General features: G+C 35.4%; 1 protein-coding gene across 1 annotated transcript; it reads left to right on the forward strand.

The window, feature by feature from the left end:
• Nucleotides 1–1,150: 1,150 nt before the first annotated feature.
• Nucleotides 1,151–19,334, forward strand: LOC127835856 (protein mono-ADP-ribosyltransferase PARP14-like). Its single transcript, XM_052362282.1, has 11 exons — nucleotides 1,151–1,396; nucleotides 3,065–3,261; nucleotides 7,257–7,345; nucleotides 7,469–7,609; nucleotides 8,111–8,332; nucleotides 8,704–8,803; nucleotides 17,010–17,171; nucleotides 17,300–17,365; nucleotides 17,600–17,779; nucleotides 17,917–18,081; nucleotides 19,114–19,334. The coding sequence occupies exons 1-11, from the start codon at nucleotides 1,335–1,337 to the stop codon at nucleotides 19,332–19,334; spliced, it is 1,605 nt and encodes a 534-aa protein (XP_052218242.1). The 5' UTR covers nucleotides 1,151–1,334.
• Nucleotides 19,335–19,868: the final 534 nt, after the last annotated feature.

Here is a 19,868-nt window from a genome sequence, read left to right on the forward strand (position 1 = left end):
TTATTTGTGAATGCTTAGAATTATTACATATTATGGATAGTTGCATGGGGTTTTTAATTGTATTGTGTTAAAACGTATACTGGTAAGCACATTTATTAGTAACAATAGTACATATACTAACACGAGTCGTGCTTTTACTGTTAGTGTAGGAATGTACATAGGCCCCTACACATAACCAATTCTTTATTGCAAACAACCGCTTTGATATACAGTAGGGATAAAAATAAATAAATATTTCTGTGTCTATTTAATGCAAGTCCGACTTTACATAAAATATTTTATCTTGTACATTGTAAGTGAAAGAATTTTTGGATCATCTGCTCGTTCAATTTATTACAAACATATGTCTCAAATTTCCGCGGTACAATGCTCAACAGCGTGAACTACAGAATTGATCACTGACTCCTTTCGGTTGATTATAATTTTTACCGCCTTGTCAAAGCTCTTTAAATTGGATTTAAGACTATTTTTCATAGGAGATTTTGGAGGATATGTGAAATTATGCCATACATATATGCGTGTTTTCCTCAGGGCTAATGTGTGTGATCTTTTGTTGGTAATGTGTTTGAAATTGTTCAGTTGAGATTATGCAGTGGTATTTATGTGATATTGTTCATACGATATATGATGTCTAGGTCAAATTCGAATCTGGGTCACGTCCGTCCAAAAAACTAGTTCCTTAGATTGATTTAACTTGCTACCGTTCTAGAGTCGACATTTATGACTCGTAATGATACTTGGACCTAATGCTTTCCTTAACGATTTTAGGCTTATTTTGAGTATTGCCCACTTGCGTCCTTAAATTAGGTCTCCAAGTCTAATCTTAGAAAAATCTGATTACCTCGCTTAGAGACAATTTTTTAACTCTGGATGAAATTGGTCAGAATGTTTATCTCGACAATATGAAGGCCATGTTTGAATATGGGTCAAGTGGGGTAAGGAACAGGATCTATAGGTCAAGTCCTTAACAATTGATGTCTGTGAAACTATGTGAGCTATAAAGGGCCATCATGGCAATTTTGTTAAGTAATATAACCTGCTTGGATCTTTCATTAACCAATGATAAGTACCATGTCTTAGAATTTTGTGATTTCTTTTATTTAGATTTTGTGTTCAGATTTACACATTTCTATCATGCGTTTATAGGGGGCGATGCTATAGCTGGAGATTGCAAGAAGTATATAGATGCACATAAAAAGCTTTGCGAAGCGGCAGTATTTGTTTCAACAGCCGGAAATTTAAAAGCTAAGAGTATTGTGAATGTTGTGGGTCCGGTGTGGAAAAATGAACTGCAGGAAGAGGATGATAAACTTGCAAAGGTTGTTTTCAAAGCTATGCATCAGGCGTCCGTGATGGGCTTCAAATCTGTGGCGTTGCCTGCTATTACAGCATATGGGTATGTTAATACAGTACTTAGACATGTATTTAGTAGTGGACATTGTAAGAACAGACAAACTAGGCCTCCTAGCAAGCTAAAGTTTTTTCCGTAAGTTAGTTTTTCGCTAATTACGTAATAATATCTAATAACTTGTATTCCCCACATTGGGTGTCAAAATCAGGGGCGATATTATACTTCAGAACATACACCATTTAGACAGGTTAAAGATGTTTGGTATGAAAGTTTCTCAAAATTGGCTTAAGGGATATCATTTAAAACATAAATCTAGTTTTCACCAATATTGGAAATACATCATGTGCGCGGTTTGTAAACCCTTGTTTGAACTTACTAAGACATGCCTATACAGTATAGGCATATAACAATCTTTCGATGTGCTAATTGCTGGAGAGCTTTCACTCGATATTAACTTAGTTCTTCCCCATTTATACCAATTATATATCACCGCACTGACAACGTTTTTTCTATACTTTGAAATTTGTCCAAAATAAGACCTTCTTTGGTAAGAACTTTTTGTTCATGCTTGTTTCTCAGCTATGGCTTAGGGTATTTTATTTTACTTACAGCATATATTCTCCATATTGCAATGGCCACAAAGTCCAAATTTGGTTTTAATATTAATCGCAATGTAAGGCCTTTTCACACTAAGACATTTTTCATATAAGATGGATTGACAATTTAAATCTTTTCAAACTAAAATAGTTTCATCAAACTTCAAATGGGGTACATTGTGTCAATAACAATATCGTGATGGTTTGTTGCAAGGTCAATATAATTGTTATTAAAAAATAGAAAAATATAACGCTTAATTCCACGAAAAACAATTTAGTTATTAATTTCATACATCGCTGGCGTTGACCTAGTTTGGATTAAGTATGATGTCGGTGTGGCCAGGGTCAATGTAATGTTTATTAAATATACAAAAATACTTTCTCAATAATTCAAGAACGCAATGAGCTATTATAATGAACAATAATAAACACCTACCTAAATCCAGACTTTGCTGAGATGGCAGTGCCATGTATGGGGTCAAAATTAGCGTAAATAAAATAGTAAACAGATTATTCGATACTTCATACACTTACAAATATATAGTTATGTTCCCTTAAAAAAGGTTAATTATTACAAATGGTGTCAATGTCACTGTTACTTAATATGAATAGTTTTTTGTCAATTATTCAATAAAAATCAATTTTCTATTGCAATTTTGAACAAATATTGCTCATATTCAGATATATCATGAGATTGTATATATAGTTGATGAGGCCAAGATCAATGTGAGTGTTGAAAATATTAAAGAAATGGGTATTACTCAATAACAGAATACAAATCAAGCGATTGTAAATCCATGCATTGATACCTAATATATTGTTACATTTTGTGAGCTTGATCAAGTTCAAGGTTACTGTTACTCATCATTCAAACTCCAAGGTTCTGGTATTAATATGGATATATTTCAAATTTGAAAAAAAACTTAATTAGTTTATGCAATAAATACATTTAAATATTTGGCTCCTCTGTGAATATCAAACCGTTTGTGTTTTTTTTTCCTCATAAAGCCACGCGACAACTTCCTATGATTTAAAATCGTAAAATTGTAAACAGTGACGTGTGTGCATTATTTGTTTCTGTTTGTCAAAGTATAGTTTAAGTGTGTTGTCAAAATAGTTACCCGGTTAAGAGGGCAACGGGAGTGATTGTCGCCTCCGTCAAGAACTTCTTCAGAGAAGTACAAGAGTCGGAGCTGACAGAAATATACCTGTGCGATATAAAAGATGATGCTGTCAATGGATTTGTTGAAGGAATGGAAAAGGAATGGGGTGCCTCCAGTATTGGTCGCTTTAATCGCTGGCAGTCATCATCAGGTTTGTTTATACAAATCGCGGTTAAAGCGGGTATATACGATTTTGTCAAATATTTATGAATTTATATAAACTGTGTAAAAAACTTATTATATATATATTTCAATATAAATTAAAATAAAAGTTAAGAAGAACATTTGTCGAAAAATGCGAAATAAGCCAGATATTTAATTCTGAAATTGAAAACGGCTGTACAGCCAATTTCGCCAGCATGTATACCATACATGTACGATGTGCATCTAAACTTACGAGGGGTGTTCCAGAAGTTAGTAGATTTTCGCTATAACTTTCATTTGGTAACATAATGGACAGACAAATAGCATGTTAAGAATATTTCGTCATTTCCAAATATACTCTCCAAATATCATGGAAATACATAAAACAATAAACATATATCATAGATTTAAACATGTGCACAATGCGCACACCGACGCACGTGTAACGTTTCTGTTCAACGTCATTGACGTTATGAAGTTAACAACTGCCAAATCTTTTCCACATAATCACCTCCAACGCGAATGCACTTTATGTGTCGAGAAATCCACTTGTCAAAAGTGTCTATATACCAGTCAGCGTCAAAAGACAACACGATTCGCTTTGCTGCAACTGTAAGTTCCTGTTTACTTGCAAAGCGAATACCGCGCAACTGTGATTTAACTTCCGTGAAGACGCGGAAGTCCATAGGGGCCAAATCCGGGCTGTAAGGAGGACTTAGGCGCTGTAACGTGAAATTTGCCGCAATTTCTGTTTATTAACGACATTTCAACCAAATTTAAATTCGCGTAACGCTCATACTTATAATAAAATACACGCGTGCGCCGCATGTCGTTACTGAGGTCTCTATGGCAACGCGTTTCAAACGCGCTTTATGGAATTCATGCATTTTTAGCTTATATATAAAGTCCGTGATATTTGGTTTGTATAATATGTAAATTTCATTGACTTTTACCAGCAAACTAATAAGTTATAGCGAAAATCCACGAACTTCTGGAACACCCCTCGTAGTTTAACGGTTTATAATACAAAGACGAATACTTCGGTTATTGTAGGAAAATATGTACGTCACTATCGGCTCGAGGCGCTAAATTGTCTTTGCTGCATTTTATGAAATGTATAATGTATTAATGTATAATTTTTCTTGCATATTTTGTGTTATTGTAACATATTTTATCAATATATTACAATTAAACACATATAAAAAATCTTTTATATCCGCTTTAAGAGTTGGTTATATAACTTGGATATTTAGCAACTTTTAAGATAGTATAATTAAAAATGTTCAGGCATATTACCTATAATTAAAAGAACTTTGATGGGCATATCTATTGCACTACATGTTCCGTTAAATGTCGGACTGTTTTAACCGATTTGGAACGAAATTGTTTAATTTTGGAGATATAGCCCAGTCGGGTTATAGTGTCATTAAAGCTTTTTTTCTTGTTTAACACACCTCACATAATAACCGTATAACAATCTTAAAATAAAGCAACTATTCTGCCACCTGGTGCCATTTGTCCATTGGATAGTTCGGATGAAAACAATTCGGACACATTCTTCGCTGCCTCGCGCCAAGACGCTGGTAAGCGTAAGTGTACTAGTTACTTAAATGCATATGTGATGAAAACTTAGAATATCTATCATAATGCACGATTTTTCTCATTTTTCATAAGACATGATTAGGAATGTTCATATCGAGGTCGCTTTACATTTTGATAGAAGGTCATTGGGAAAACATGTTGATAGCTTAAAATAAGTCATTCAAAATTTAAGCGAGTTTACGATGTTAATATTTTCATATTAATTTTAAACTTGCACATCAAATGCACGAGTAATGTTAAATGCAATATATTAACTTTATTTTAATGGTACCGTTCATCAAATTCTGCCATCTTTTGCGATGTTTAACACGACCAAGTTTGCGCCGATATCGACACGTTTACTCGTTTTTGTCGTAGAACCGAAATTTTCAGTTTTATATGTCGTATGAACAAATCTGCACGGAATAGCAGGATTTACCAATATTGGCTTTGACTTTTGTGCACGAAATGCGTTTTCGACTTAACAAACGAAAGCTTTTTGCAGTGGTGTAAACCTCTTATTGTTATGCCCCTCTTCGAAGTAGAAGAGGTATAATGTTTGCTGCTGTCTGTCGGTAGACTGTCGTTAGACCAGTCTGAATGTCGGTAGACCAGTTCCTTTCCGATCAATAACTCCGTCAACAAATTGACCAATTGGCTTGATACTTCACATGTGCATTGGCCTTGGACATTAGATTACCACTATTGAAATTGGGGTCAGTAGGTCAAAGGTCAAGGTCCCTATCACACTAAATGTGAAAATCGTTACATATCAATAACTCGTCAACAAATTGACCGATTTGCTTGATACTTCACATGTGTATTGGCCTTGGGGAGTAGATGACACCCATTGCAATTGGGGTCACTATGTCAAAGGTCAAGGTCCCTATCACACTTACTGTGAAAATCGTTTCCAATCATTTTCTCTTTAAAGAATCGACCGATTGGCTGATACTTCACATGTGCATTGACCGCTATTAAGATTGTGGTCACTAGGTCAAAGGTCAAGGTAACTATCGCGCTAAGTGTGATAATCGTTTCCGATCAATAACTCGTCAACGAATTGACCGATTAGCTAGATATTTTACATGTGCATTGGCCTTGGACAGTAGATGACCCCTATCGTAATTGGGGTCACTAGGTCAAAGGTCAAGGTCACTATCACACTAAGTGTGAAAATCGTGTCCGATCAATAACTCGTTAACAAATCGACCGAGTGGCTTGATACTTCCAATACACATTGGTCTTGGACAGTATACATGTATGACCCCTATCAAATTGGGGTCTCAAGGTCAAAGGTCAAGGTCACTGTCACAACAAGTGTGAAAACTGTTTCCGATAAATAAGTCATCAACGAATTGACCGATTGGCTGGATACTTTGTATACGCATTCGACTTGGACAGTAGATGACCCCTATTGAAATTGGGATCACTAGTTCAAAGCCCTGTTTTGAGGGGCAAAAGTCTCCGACAGCGGAAAACTTGTTTGATAAGTTCGGCTGTTTTCGGAGAAACCCGAGGTATTGTCATTGCCAGATCGTCGTGTCTTCCGTTTTCCGCCGTCCGCGTCGTGCTAAAACCTTAAATGTTTGTTAACCTTATGAAAATTGGTTCTAAAATGAAAGTGCTTCCACCCACAACATTGAAACTCATATGTCGCTGCAACTTGATAAGTTATACACGCCACATCCATTTTGGGGTTACTAAGTCAAAGGTCAAAGGTCAAGGTCACTGTGACCTCTAAAACAATCTGACAAGCTTCCATTTATTCAAAACTGCACCTGCAGCCGAGCGTTTGCACCTGTTATGCGGTGCTCTTGTAAAAAAAATAATTTATTCTGAACGCTCATTCTTGTTTTGCATTCATAAAAAATTATCAGTTATAAAGGATACTAAGAGAAAGTATATTTTATTTTTAAAGTGTTCGTTTAACGCAGCAGGATATGATATTTTTATTACGCATGGAAACCTGATCTTGCTTTTCTTATTTTTAACAGAAAAAAATATGACGTTCTCAAAGCAAGTTGTTTTTTGAAGCAAAATGTTCATCATTTGGTTCTATGTTTCCTTTTAACTGAGTATGCAGTTTTCGTTCACCAACATCTTTATTCTCACGAAAGTTTCTTACCTTGAATCCAAGTTTAATATATATCTATATTTCGTATACGACGGATTTCTAACTATCTTTTTATTAACACTAGAAGTCTTCATTCTAGAGGCAATATAAGTGGTGTGCAAACAGCGTAATTTAAAAAAGTTGTGTACAAACAGCGTTATTTCAGCGCAATTTCTAAAGTTTATGCAGATGACAAGAATTTTGTCTAAACAAAGCAAAACCATCAACCAAACATTAAAATTCATTGCAATACATAGTTGTTATTATTGTGCATAGTTATGTATTATTTAATTGGTGTATTGTAGCACAGCCAAAACAACCGAACAGGGCGCTGCAGGTCATGCTGGGAAACATCACTGTTTCTGTTCAAAAAGCGGAAATCGCGAAACATAACGTAGGCATTAAATATTTATATTTGTGTTATCCTATGTATAAACAATCCTCATGCTTTATCTGCAAAGCGACTGTATAAGATTAACTTTAACCATTTTCTCAAAATGTACTTTGTTTGTTTCAGATATCGGTTATAGTCAACACCACGTCGAGGAACCTTGATCTTAATAAAGGTGCCGTTTCGAAGACAATTTTGAAGCAAGCTGGACCTGAAATACAAAATGAGCTCAAATGCAATTATCCTAACGGTATTAGTAAGGGTCAGGTTGCTGTTACAAAAGGATATAAACTGAAATGCAGCATTGTCGTACACGGTTCAGTTTCAAATTGGGATGGACAAAATAAAACTATTGACGTAAGGGTCATTTTACATCACTAAATGTATTCATAAATGCATTAAGATTTAACATTGAAAAGTATTCATGAAATACTTAACGTGTTAACATGTCATTAACAAGTACATTGAGCAAATATAATATCCTGGTAACTGCAAACACTTACTTATTAATGAAATTATAGTTTGTTGCAGGCTTTCATCATTAGTGATTGTATTGGATTTAAAAACAGTTATTAAAATTCCAATATAATAGGTAGCACTAGGTTCTAACTTTCCCCTTGCTGGATTGACTGCAAAATTCTATTTCGTTGAGTGTAAAATTGGCATTTTTTCTTGTTTGACAGCGTTATATGTTAATACATACGACATATGCATCTGTTGAATAAACGCTTACGAGTTGCACATGCTTAAAAATTCTTTTTCTAAAAGGAGCTGAAAACCTTTGTCAACCTTTGCATGGAGGTGGCGCAAAAACGTAACTACAGCGGTATAGCGTTTCCCGCTATAGGAACAGGCAACCTTGGTTACCCAAAGGAGGTTGTAGCTACCGAGATGTTAAGTGCCGTCTCAGAATTCGCAGCCAAATATCCGCAGTCGTCCATCCTTGATGTGGATTTCATACTATATCCCAAGGATGATGGAACTTTAAAGGTACTATTCTACTCAGTCTGTCTTCGTGTAATGTGTTCTACCTTTTGATTATGTGTTACGATGTGGAAATAAATGTAAAAAATCAATATATAAACAGAAATTTGTTGTCATACAATGATTTATAATACATCTTCATTTTCATAATTGCTCGTCTTTTGACGTCGACAATATCATTTCGCTAGAATAATGAATTGTATTTGTGGGTCAACGCAGAAACCAATTAAAACACTCAAAACGTTACATTATTGAGATACAAATATTCGTAATGCTTGTATTGCACGGTTACATCATGAGAGAAAACCCATACGTCTACTTAAACGTCTGCACATCTGTTTAAGCATTTAATAAATACACTTTATTTGTTGATCTAGGCTTTTGAAAGCGAGATTACACATTGGGCAAAGAGTGGCGGAAGAGGTCATGCTCGAAACTTCGATCACTATGAAAATTTATATGCAAGAAGAGGGGAAGGTAATTGGGGATTCTACTATCAATTAATCCATATTTTGCACATGATGATCAAATCGATATAATTGACTCGTTTTGGTACCTCTGGCATCTACTGATGCCGAGAGGCATATACCGATAGGCCTGTCCGTAATTCTGTCGGTTAGTCTGTATGAGGTTCACCCTAGACAGGTTACGTAAAACATTTATGCCAATTGTTTTTCACTCTTGTTACTTACATGGGTGTTTTACATGGACAATATCTGAACACCCACTTCAGATGTCTTTATTTGGAGATTGACATTGACCGAGTATTTTTACTAGTTGAGAAGGTTAGAATTGTTGGTTTATCTAAAAAGACGCGTTTTATTCTGACATAAAAACTGCTTCCTATGAAGCTTCGATACTGATGTGTATGTTCATTGGAAAACTTTCAGCACATGCCTTTTTGCCTTAATTTGACTTTACTTTTGGACTAAGAATAACTCCGGTCAAATTGTTTTTTTTTAATACTTTTAATTGTTGAATTAACTTAAATGATATGGTACTTGCACCCAACACACAGCGCAGTTATATTACCTGACCTCATGTTGACTTTAACATTGACCTAATTTTTGTCTAAGACTTTTTTCGCACGTTGCGATGAATTGATACTGACAAGGCTTCTGCGGGCATCATCAGCGTTTATTTTAAACACAGCATCTTGTTATAAACATTTTCTTTAAATATATAGGTTTGAACATGTATAATGTAACTTAAGGGAATATTACTCATCTATCTCACGTATTTACATAAAAACCATTGTGTTATTTAATTAAATACTCAACTGTTATGCATGTTTGAAATGTAAAAACAAACACTGAAATTGTGAGTAAATACTCGTAATGGTAATCTGAAACTGGTTGCTTTTACTTATACAAGGGACTCGTTGAGTATTGCATTATATAAACACCAACGAAGGCAGTTTAAAAAATGTGTCCAAAACAATTAAGTAAAACAGTGCTCAGCACCTGTATTGAATGAAATATGTTATTAACTTGTATGCATGTCTGTGTGTTTTGTTAAAAGTTCTTTCTATTTAATCATTATTGATCGGTTGTTTGCGTATTTATACGTTCTTTGTTTGAAAAGCGTATTAAAATATTGATAAAGGCGATTAAAAGTATATTGTTTTATGTTACTCGCTAATCATATAAATATTGTTTGACAAGTAACTGAAATTATTGAAAAATCGGAAGTAGCCCTCACATTAGCGTAAAGCCGCGTGTCCATTTTTTATATGCCCCATAGTAGCGTCTCAAAGTTTTAAACCCAAGTACATATTTTCACATAAATACCTAATATTTAAAGCATTCGATTATGTTTTAATTGCGTGCTTTTGTTTGCGAATCGCGTCCTTTAGTGTGGTAGTGTAATCGGGTCGTATTGATTGATTATCTACTATCGGTCTGTGTTCGAAATTTGCATTATTTCCGGAACACTAGTACATTTCTACCAAAAAATGGGGAGTTTCAAAATGGAGCGTTAATAATGCAGTACACACCTTAATAAAGACTTCAATGTAAATTCCTACTCTTTTTGGAAGAATTGTACTGGGGTGACAAAGAGGAGATGTCGCAAATCGGAATTCTTTCACCGAAAACCAGGCAAGAAATGTACTTTACCGAATAAACTGGCCTGGAGAAAATAGAAGACCCAAAATACTGGCTGGAGAATGTAGAAATCGACAATGTTTCAAAGCTTAATGCAAAAACGTATTTAGATATAAATGTATTGCAAAACGTCTGTGTTGTGGTGGCAGTTCAAGTGCGCATATCTGGAAATCCCATGATCTAGATTTTACATTCACATATGCAGCACTGGGTGACGGCAACAACTAAAAGGTCTACGGCAGTATGTACAAAGAACCAGATGAAGCTTGCATTAACAGTATCAAGATTTTTATGGCCAGGAAATGGATCATACAATAAAGGTCATCGTTCCAAGATTTCAGAGACAAAGAAAGAAATCTGACTGCGGGTTGTTCGCCGTTGCTGCCGCAGTTGCTTTAGCGGCAGGTCAAAATCCGTCCGTAATTGCTTTTGATGATAAGCTTATGCGCAAGCATCTATACATGTGTTTGACGAAACAAGCCATACGTGAATTTCCGAAAATACAGTGGGAAAGTAGAATATAAACAGGAAAGTGTACATGTGTTTTAAAAGCCGCGTATACTATTATAGCATATGTAACCGTTCGTGAGGCATCTGGTGTTAAACACGGTAGCTGAAGTTTTTCATAAATTATCAAATTAAGGCGTTTTGTGTGCACTGCATGCTGCAACTATAATCAGTAGTGGTTAGAATCATCATTCAAAATACTTGTTTAGTAATTAGATACTTTTGTGCTGATTAATATATTTATCATGACAAAATGTATATTTTTAAGCATTCAGTAAAATAGTTTATGCCATCTTTTTACCACTTGTTTACTCATGTTAATGCAAGTTCAAACACGAATGCTCATAATTTGTGTTGTTAAAATATATACAATAATTTATTTTAACTGACGAGTTTAACTCGATTGTAGACTTATTATTTTGTAAATGTGAATATGTATGTTATTGAATACACTACCGTCATGTCATTTCAGTGATAGGTCGGTAAAAGCCGATATGTGTTGTGTCAAAGAGGTTCTAGTTAGTTATTGCGGTATTTAACTGTTTAACATGAAGTAAGACTCGGACTTATTTTAACAACAAAAGTACTTAAAACTTAATATAATTTACGTGTACGATCAATATTTAAACAGACCTGTATGCGTATTATAGTTTACAATCAAATCTTGCTTAAATGCGTGTAAAATAATAAAATATGACATAACACAACGGAATAATCTCTTAATTTAATGAGCAAGAAGCTTATTTTTTAATATACTTTGTTGTTTTGTACTACACAACTCAACATAATTTTATCATTGAAGACAGTTTTAGTACGTTGACTTGAAAACAATTACCATTTTTGTTATAGAAAATTTTCCATTGTTATCGTCCCTTCATGGAAAGGTTCGTCATGATTATTTGACGAAATGTTTAATTAGCCCATCGCTAATAAGCAGATAGGCCTCCGAAACACCATGTTCCAAAACAAAATATCACCAAGTTTGGTTTGTTTCTTGATATGCTCAAAATGTTGCACATTCCGGACTTGCTGCTAATTTATGCCAAGAAGATAAGCTGGTGTATACATAACCTTGGTGACTTGCCAAATGTGACATTAAGCTTATATTATTTTTAGCTCATCTATTTTTTGAAAAAAAATTATGAGCTATTGTCATCACCTTGCCGTCGGCGTCGGCGTCCGGTTAAGTTTTGCGTTTAGGTCCATTTTTCTCAGAAAGTATCAATGCTATTGCATTCAAACTTGGTACACTTACTTACTATCATGAGGGGACTGGGCAGGCAAAGTTAGATAACTCTGGCGTGCATTTTGACTGAATTATGTGCCCTTTTTATACTTAGAAAATTGAAAATTTTGGTTAAGTTTTGTGTTTAGGTCCATTTTATTGCTACAGTATCAAAGCTATTGCTTTCATACTTGCAGCGCTTATTAACTATCATGAGGAGACTGTGCAGGCAAAGTTATGTAACTCTGACTGGCATTTTGACAGAATTATGTGCCCTTTTTATACTTAGAAAATTGAAAATTTGGTTATGTTTTGTGTTTAGGTCCACTTTATTCCTACAGTATCAAAGCTATTGTTTTCATACTTGCAACACTTATTAACTATTGTAAGGGGACTGTGCAGGCAAAGTTATATAACTCTGACTGGCATTTGGACGGAATTATGGGCCCTTTATACTTAGAAAATTGAAAGTTTGGTTAAGTTTTGTGTTTTGGTCCACTTTACCCCTAAAGTATCATAGATATTGCTTTGATACTTGGAACACTCGCAAACTATCATAAGGGTTCAGTAAAAGGACAAGTTGCATAACTCTGGATGTCATTTTTACGGAATTATGGCCCTTTTTTTACTTAGTAACTTTGAATATATGTTTAAATTTTGTGTTTCGGTCCACTTTACTTCTTAAGTATCAAGGCTATTGCTTTCAAACTTCAAATACTTTCATGCTATCATGAGGTTACTGTGCCTGGCAAGTTGAATTTTATCTTGACCTTTGAATGACCTTGACTCTCAAGGTCAAATTATTAAATTTTGCTAATATTGCCATAACTTCTTTATTTATGATTAGATAAGATTGATACTTTGACCAAACAACTCTTACCTGACATACCACAATAGACTCCACCCAAACCATCGCCCGTATCGCCCGTGCCCCCCCCCCCGAATCCCCCCCTTTTTTTTTGAAAGATCATCTCTTAAATGACCACCACACACATACACTATACCCCCCGCACCCCACCCCCTCCCCAATTTTTTTTTAAACGGTTATAAAACAAAACTATTTATTTTGATTAGTTTATGTTTGAAATACCGTCCAACCATTGCACCTAAGAATCCCCCCACCCCCCCACCAGAATCCCCCCCACCCGAATCCCCCCCTATTTTTTTTTTAAGATCATCTCACAAATTACCACCACACCCTCACACTATACTCCCCCCCCCCCCACCTCACCTCCCCCCCCATTTTTTTGAAACGGTTCAAAAACACAAATATTTATTTTAATTATTGTATGTTTTAAATACCGTCCAACCATCGCACCCAAGAATCCCCACCCCCCCCCCCGATTTTTGTTTCCCTTTTTTTCGCATTTTTGGAAGATAATGTAATAAATGTCCACACCACCACACAATGCACCCCTCTTCACTCCACCCCTCCCTCCTTTGTGATTGAAAATGAGAGTCCCTTCACCTTTAAAAAGAAAATAGATGAGCGGTCTGCACCCGCAAGGCGGTGCTCTTGTTTTAAGTTGTGATGATTCATCTTTGAACAAACTATCGACAAATCAGTTTGATGTATGTTTTGTTTTTGTTTGCAATGAATGAACAGATAACAAGGCTGTATTACACTACTCAAAATTTGCTAAGGCTCACTTTTTATTTTCACATTATCTTCAATTTTGGATTATGTTCATTGTAAATTGTTATTTTGCAGGTTTTGATATTAGAGTGTGTTTTTGATTTTTTATGCCCCCCTTCGAAGAAGAGGGGGTATATTGATTTGCACATGTCGGTCCGTCGGTCCGTCCACCAGATGGTTTCCGGATGATAACTCAAGAACGCTTAGGCATAGGATCATGAAACTTCATAGGTACATTGATCATGACTGGCAGATGACCCCTATTGATTTTCAGATCACTAGGTCAAAGGTAAAGGTCACAGTTACTTGAAATAGTAAAATGGTTTCCGGATGATAACTCAAGAATGCTTAGGCCTAGGATCACGAAACTTCATAGATACATTGATCATGACTGGCAGATGACCCCTATTGATTTTCAGGTCACTAGGTCAAAGGTCAAGGTCACAGTGACTAGAAACAGTAAAATGGTTTCCGGATGATAACTCAAGAATAATTAGGCTTAAGATCATGAAACTTCATAGGTACATTGATCATGACTGGCAGATGACCCCTATTGATTTTAAGGTCACTAGGTCAAAGGTCAAGGTCACAGGGACAAAAAACGTATTCACACAATGGCTGCCACTACTACTGACAGCCCATATGGGAGGCAAGCATTTTTTTACAAACATCCCTTGTTTAACCAGGTTTTCCGATGGAAAAAACTGGTTGGTTATTGGATTGGCGAATGTCGGAGGGCGGGCGGGACAAGCTTGTCCGGACCATAACTTTGTCGTTCATTGTTAGATTTTAAAATAATTTGGCACATTTGTTCACCATCATTACACGGTGTGTCGCGCGAAAGAATTACGTCGATATCTCCAAGGTCAAGGTCACACTTTGAGTGCAAAGGCAAAAAATGGCCATAAATGAGCTTGTCCGGGCCATAACTATGTCATTCATTGTGAGATTTTAAAATCATTTGGCACATTTGTTCACCATTATTAGACGGTGTGTCGCGCGAAAGAAAAACGTCGATATCTCCAAGCTCAAGGTCACACTTTGAGTTCAAAGGTCAAAAATGGCCATAATATAATGAACTTGTCCGGGCCAAAACTATGTCATTTATTGTGAGATTTTAAAATCATTTGGCACATTTGTTCACCATCATTGGACGGTGTGTCGCATTACGTCAATATCTTCAAGGTCAATGTCGCCACGACCAAAAATAGATTTATTTTTAAACAAAGGGGGTAAATTATAAACAATCAGTTCAGTTCGAGTTTTCTCCGTTTATCACACGTTTTTTTCTAATTGAAAACCTGGTTTTGTAACAAATGTGTCCCTTGTTTATGTATTGATTTATCATTGTTGCCGCTGGCTGAATCTAGCTAGGGGTGAACTTCAAATTACACATACTATAAAAAGTGATCCTAAGCAAGTTTTGAATAGTATACATGTCAGTTTTCGAATAAATTGCATTTACAAATATGTGTAATACATGTTTATTTATTTATGCCTGTATACGTGCACTGTACGTAATATACATCGATGTCACGAGTTGTCATTTTATTCCATAGTTCAAGCTGTAAGCGTGCTATTGGAGATTTGAAAGTAACAAGTGTTCTGGACGTGTATATACGATACGGAAAGAAATTGAAATGATTCTAATGTATGTATTACATGTTCGAAACTTAAACTCCACGAGAACATTTGACTCAACCCCAACTATGAATAATGATGTTACATTTTTTTATTAAAACGATCTTAAAACAAAAACGCTGTGTGATGCGTCAGCATCATTAAGAAATATGAAAATGTTATCGCATGTTTAAGATATTAATGATCATAAAGGTTGTACACGGGAAGCTGAATATCCAATTAACCCACTGCTTGTGTTATTAACACGTCGCGCGTTGTGAAAATTGACTTGGCTATCAAGATGAGTTTTATTAATAAATTTATCTGATAAATTGTTAAAACGTATTCCCGATATCTCGACCGAGCTTTATTTTTTATAAATTGTATTGAACTCGATCGAATGTGGTCATATGAGTTAAAACATAACACTTTCTCGATACATGTCTGTGTTTTGCTGCCATTTTTTGTCGACCGAATGCTTGGTTGTAAAACGCCAAATCATTGGCCAACACAATGCTGGCTATTAGAACAACCAACCAGATGACGCGTTATAAAATTTAAATGATGTACATATGTAAACGAAACACCGAGTGACATGTAGCGAGAAAGTCGAAGTTAATTATTAATGTTATTTTAGCCGAACAGGAGATCGATAAGTTGTGTAATCACGTCGCTTTTAATGTCTTTTAACGAATCCAGTTGCATTTTGTCGGCAACTGCATGGAAACATGTGTTCTCGATGAAAACGGTCACGTCCCGTGTTCCACAATCTTTCAGCATTTGGCATATAGTGCGTTTCATACCTTGTGTATATATAATACATATACGAGGGGTATTTTTTCAAACTGTGAATTTTTGTCAATATTCGTTGTAGAAAAGTCAAACCATGCATAAAAGGTGTACATTTAACAATCTGGAACCCCTGGGTCAAGCTGGGGGGGGGGGGGGGTCCGGGGGGGGGGGGCAAATTTATGATACTGCTGCCTGTGAAACAATTCACATGTTTATTTTACCTTAACAAGTAAAAAACATTCGTTAATTATGTTTGTACACTTGAAATTTTATTCTTCCGATTAACTGACTATTTCCCATATACACAAAAAAGTCATAAAATGCCGTTAATGATTACTGATTACTCATTTTGTAGATTAGGTACCTGACCTAAAACGGTTCATGGCATCGCTAAAGCTCATGCTCATATAGCTCTATGTACAAATGTTAATGATGACCATTACACGTGGATCGTTCGGCATACAAACTGCACCTGGCTGGTGTTTTGCTGTTGTAAAAATGGTTCATAATACGAATTTCCGCTACGGTTATTTAGCAATCATATATTAAATATTTGCATAATTAAAAGTTAAATTCAGACACGTGTGTATGATACGATTTATGTTTTGTGACAAAAAAATTGATAAAAGAACCCAGCCATTTTCATATTTTAGTGAAATGAACTGATTCCTGTATTTTATGCAACGGTCACTTCAATGAAGCAAAATCAGTATATTCGTTACAACGTTGACACTAAACATAATTTTAAGAATTACTTTTTACAAATATTTAAGTACATAACATTATTTGTTGTGACAGACGACGGCAACGAACACCTGTATGAAGAGCTGCCGTTGGGAAATGACTCGAGGGACTTCACTATTGGGAATGTTCAAATAAAGGTCACGCAATGTGACCTAACAAAGGAGGCAGTGGATTGCATTATAAACAGTTCAAACGAGAATCTTGATCTTAAAAAAGGTTCGTTTAATATCTTAACTTTATTTACAATATAAATGCTGAAGTTTGTTCGGCATGATATGAACATTCTTTGTTATACACAGCTGACTCAGATTGTTTACCTAAAAAATAAAACTGATTTGTTCTAGGAAAAGTTTCTATGACGTTCGTCAAAAAGTGTGGAGAAAAGCTTTTGAAATGGGCTCATTCGAAACGTATGTTGTCAAGGAGTGTGTTGTCTTGATAACCTCATATTTATATTCGATATACACATTTATGTGTTCTTTCGAATTTGTTATTTTATTTGGACACAGGCTTATGTTTTTACAAACCTGTCGTACTGTCCTACATAAGTGTCAAATTACAACTGATGATGTTATTACAAGCATTCCTTTTGCTATAGAAATTAATGACAATGCTTTATATATATTGGCTTTTCCTATTTACAGAAGGGGAAATGAAAAAAGAAGGATTGGCCATTACCAAAGCATATGGGCTTGCCTGCAAACATATACTGCACGTTGTCGCAAAGGAGACTGCACATGAATGGAAACAAGTCGTCGTAAGATGTCTTAGAAAGGCCAAGGCTGAACGTTATCACAGTATTGCTTTCCCTGCCTTAGGGACAGGTTTGTGTACACCAATTTGATAAATACGTCGAAACGTAAGAAAACAAACACAGTACAAAACATAATTATACTTCACGTTGAATTACTGTATTTAAGGATGGCCAGTCGAGATTATATATTAGGTTGTGCATTTACAGGTATGAATATCAGTCCTGCAGATGCAGCACAGAATATGTTCCAAGCAGTTAAAGAGTTCGCTATCGAAGGTTGCGGGTCGTTGACGGATGTACGATTTGTGATCTACCAGAGTGAGATGGTCGATGATTTCAAACAAGCAGCCTCACAAGCACAAGGAGTGGCAGGTAGTACATTTGACACATACATATTCACAGTAATAAGATTTATTACAAATCTCAAAGTAGTTGCAACATTACGTTAATAGTTTTTATATATGGATTCAAAAAGCAGGGCATATGCACAAGATGTACCTATATCGCGTTTTCTACTTTCTGTTCGAGAAACTCACTGTTGGCACATGATCGATTTCTCGCTCACCGCCGTCAAATTAAAATGTTAAAAGTCAGTTTTATACAAAACGCATTTTTGTCGTAAAAACGTGATATTAAGATAAAATAAATATATAACATATCCCAATAAACAGCATTTTTCAACTTAATAATGTTCATTCGATATGAGTGAGTGCAAAATTACTTGCACTATACACAGTCCATTTTGACGTATGTTTTAAATAAAAATGTATGTGGAGAGACATTACATGCTTGTATATTGATAAGTTATGCTAACCGATGCTGTAGTTGTCCTACAATCATTATTATTGAATGAAGGTAATGTATTAATAAATGGGTTACATGTGACTACCGAAGGTGTGGTAATATGATCCCGTGGAACGCCATAGCCGTGTAATAAACTAGTTATTTATGCATAACATATGACCGAGTAGAGAAGAAGGTGGACATCTTTTTTCAAAATGTTATTTTTAGCTCGGCTGTTTTCGGAGAAAACCCGAGGTAGTGTCATAGCCAGCTCGTCCGCCCTCCGCGTCGTGCTAAAACCTTAACATTGGCTCTAAAATCAAAGTGCTTCCACCTACAACTTTGAAACTTCATATGTAGCTGCACCTGGAGGAGTTCTACACGCCACATCCATTTTTGGGTAACTGGGTCAAAGGTCACGGTCACTCTTACCTCTAATAAAAAAAATCTTCTGACAAGCTTTCATTTTTTCAAAAATGCGCCCGCAGCCAAGCGTTGGCACCCGCTATGTGGTGCTCTTGTATATATTTTAAGAGAATGAATAAAACCCGTGAATATACCTTTAATGCATATACATCGCTTTCATATATATTTATATATTAACTGTTTTCTTCTTGCCAGGTACTAACAGAAAACCATCTAAAGTTGCTACAAGAACACTGTCAGAAAACACCTCCTCTAACGCAAATTCTGTGTGCATAGTTATTTACGCTATGAAAGAATCGGACATCAGAAAAGCCATTTTCAAGTTAGACAAATTGATTGAAGGCGAGGTCTCAAATACTAATTTTACTGATTCGATTATTCAACGATTCGATGATCGACAGGTATATAGAGTGTAACCATATGCGTAATAAAATAAGTCCCATGTAAGGCTTTATCAAACTTATTTATAGTATGTCTGTAACTGAATTAAGTTTAACGTTATTCATTGAATAGACATGATTGTTTATTTATGTAATCAATCGAATTGTATAGAGATGCATCATAATGTATATTATAGAAGGAAGTGTTCCGAAGAATTGCAAATAAACACAACGTTAACGTTATACCCACAAGTAAAGGAATCGAAATCGTGGGAATGATGGCAAATGTTCACAAGGCTAGCACCTCTATGAACAAGTAATTGTATCTTGATTATAATAAATGTTACTCACATCTCAGAAGATGGTAATTTTGCCTGTTAAACACGAGCACTTCCGGCTTACCACGCTCTTTCTTTCTCACATCTGCGAACTTCATAATATTCCGGTCAAAAGCTGTTTTGTTAATTCTAAGGTATCATTGAATCTGTAGAGAGAGATGAACATCAACCATTTAGTTGTGTAAGCAATTTTTATTTTCTTATGTTGAGGATGCATTGAATTTGCGTATTT

The sequence above is a fragment of the Dreissena polymorpha genome, chromosome 6 (genome assembly GCF_020536995.1).
Source record: "Dreissena polymorpha isolate Duluth1 chromosome 6, UMN_Dpol_1.0, whole genome shotgun sequence".
In the NCBI taxonomy this organism is placed as follows: Eukaryota; Metazoa; Mollusca; class Bivalvia; order Myida; family Dreissenidae; genus Dreissena; species Dreissena polymorpha.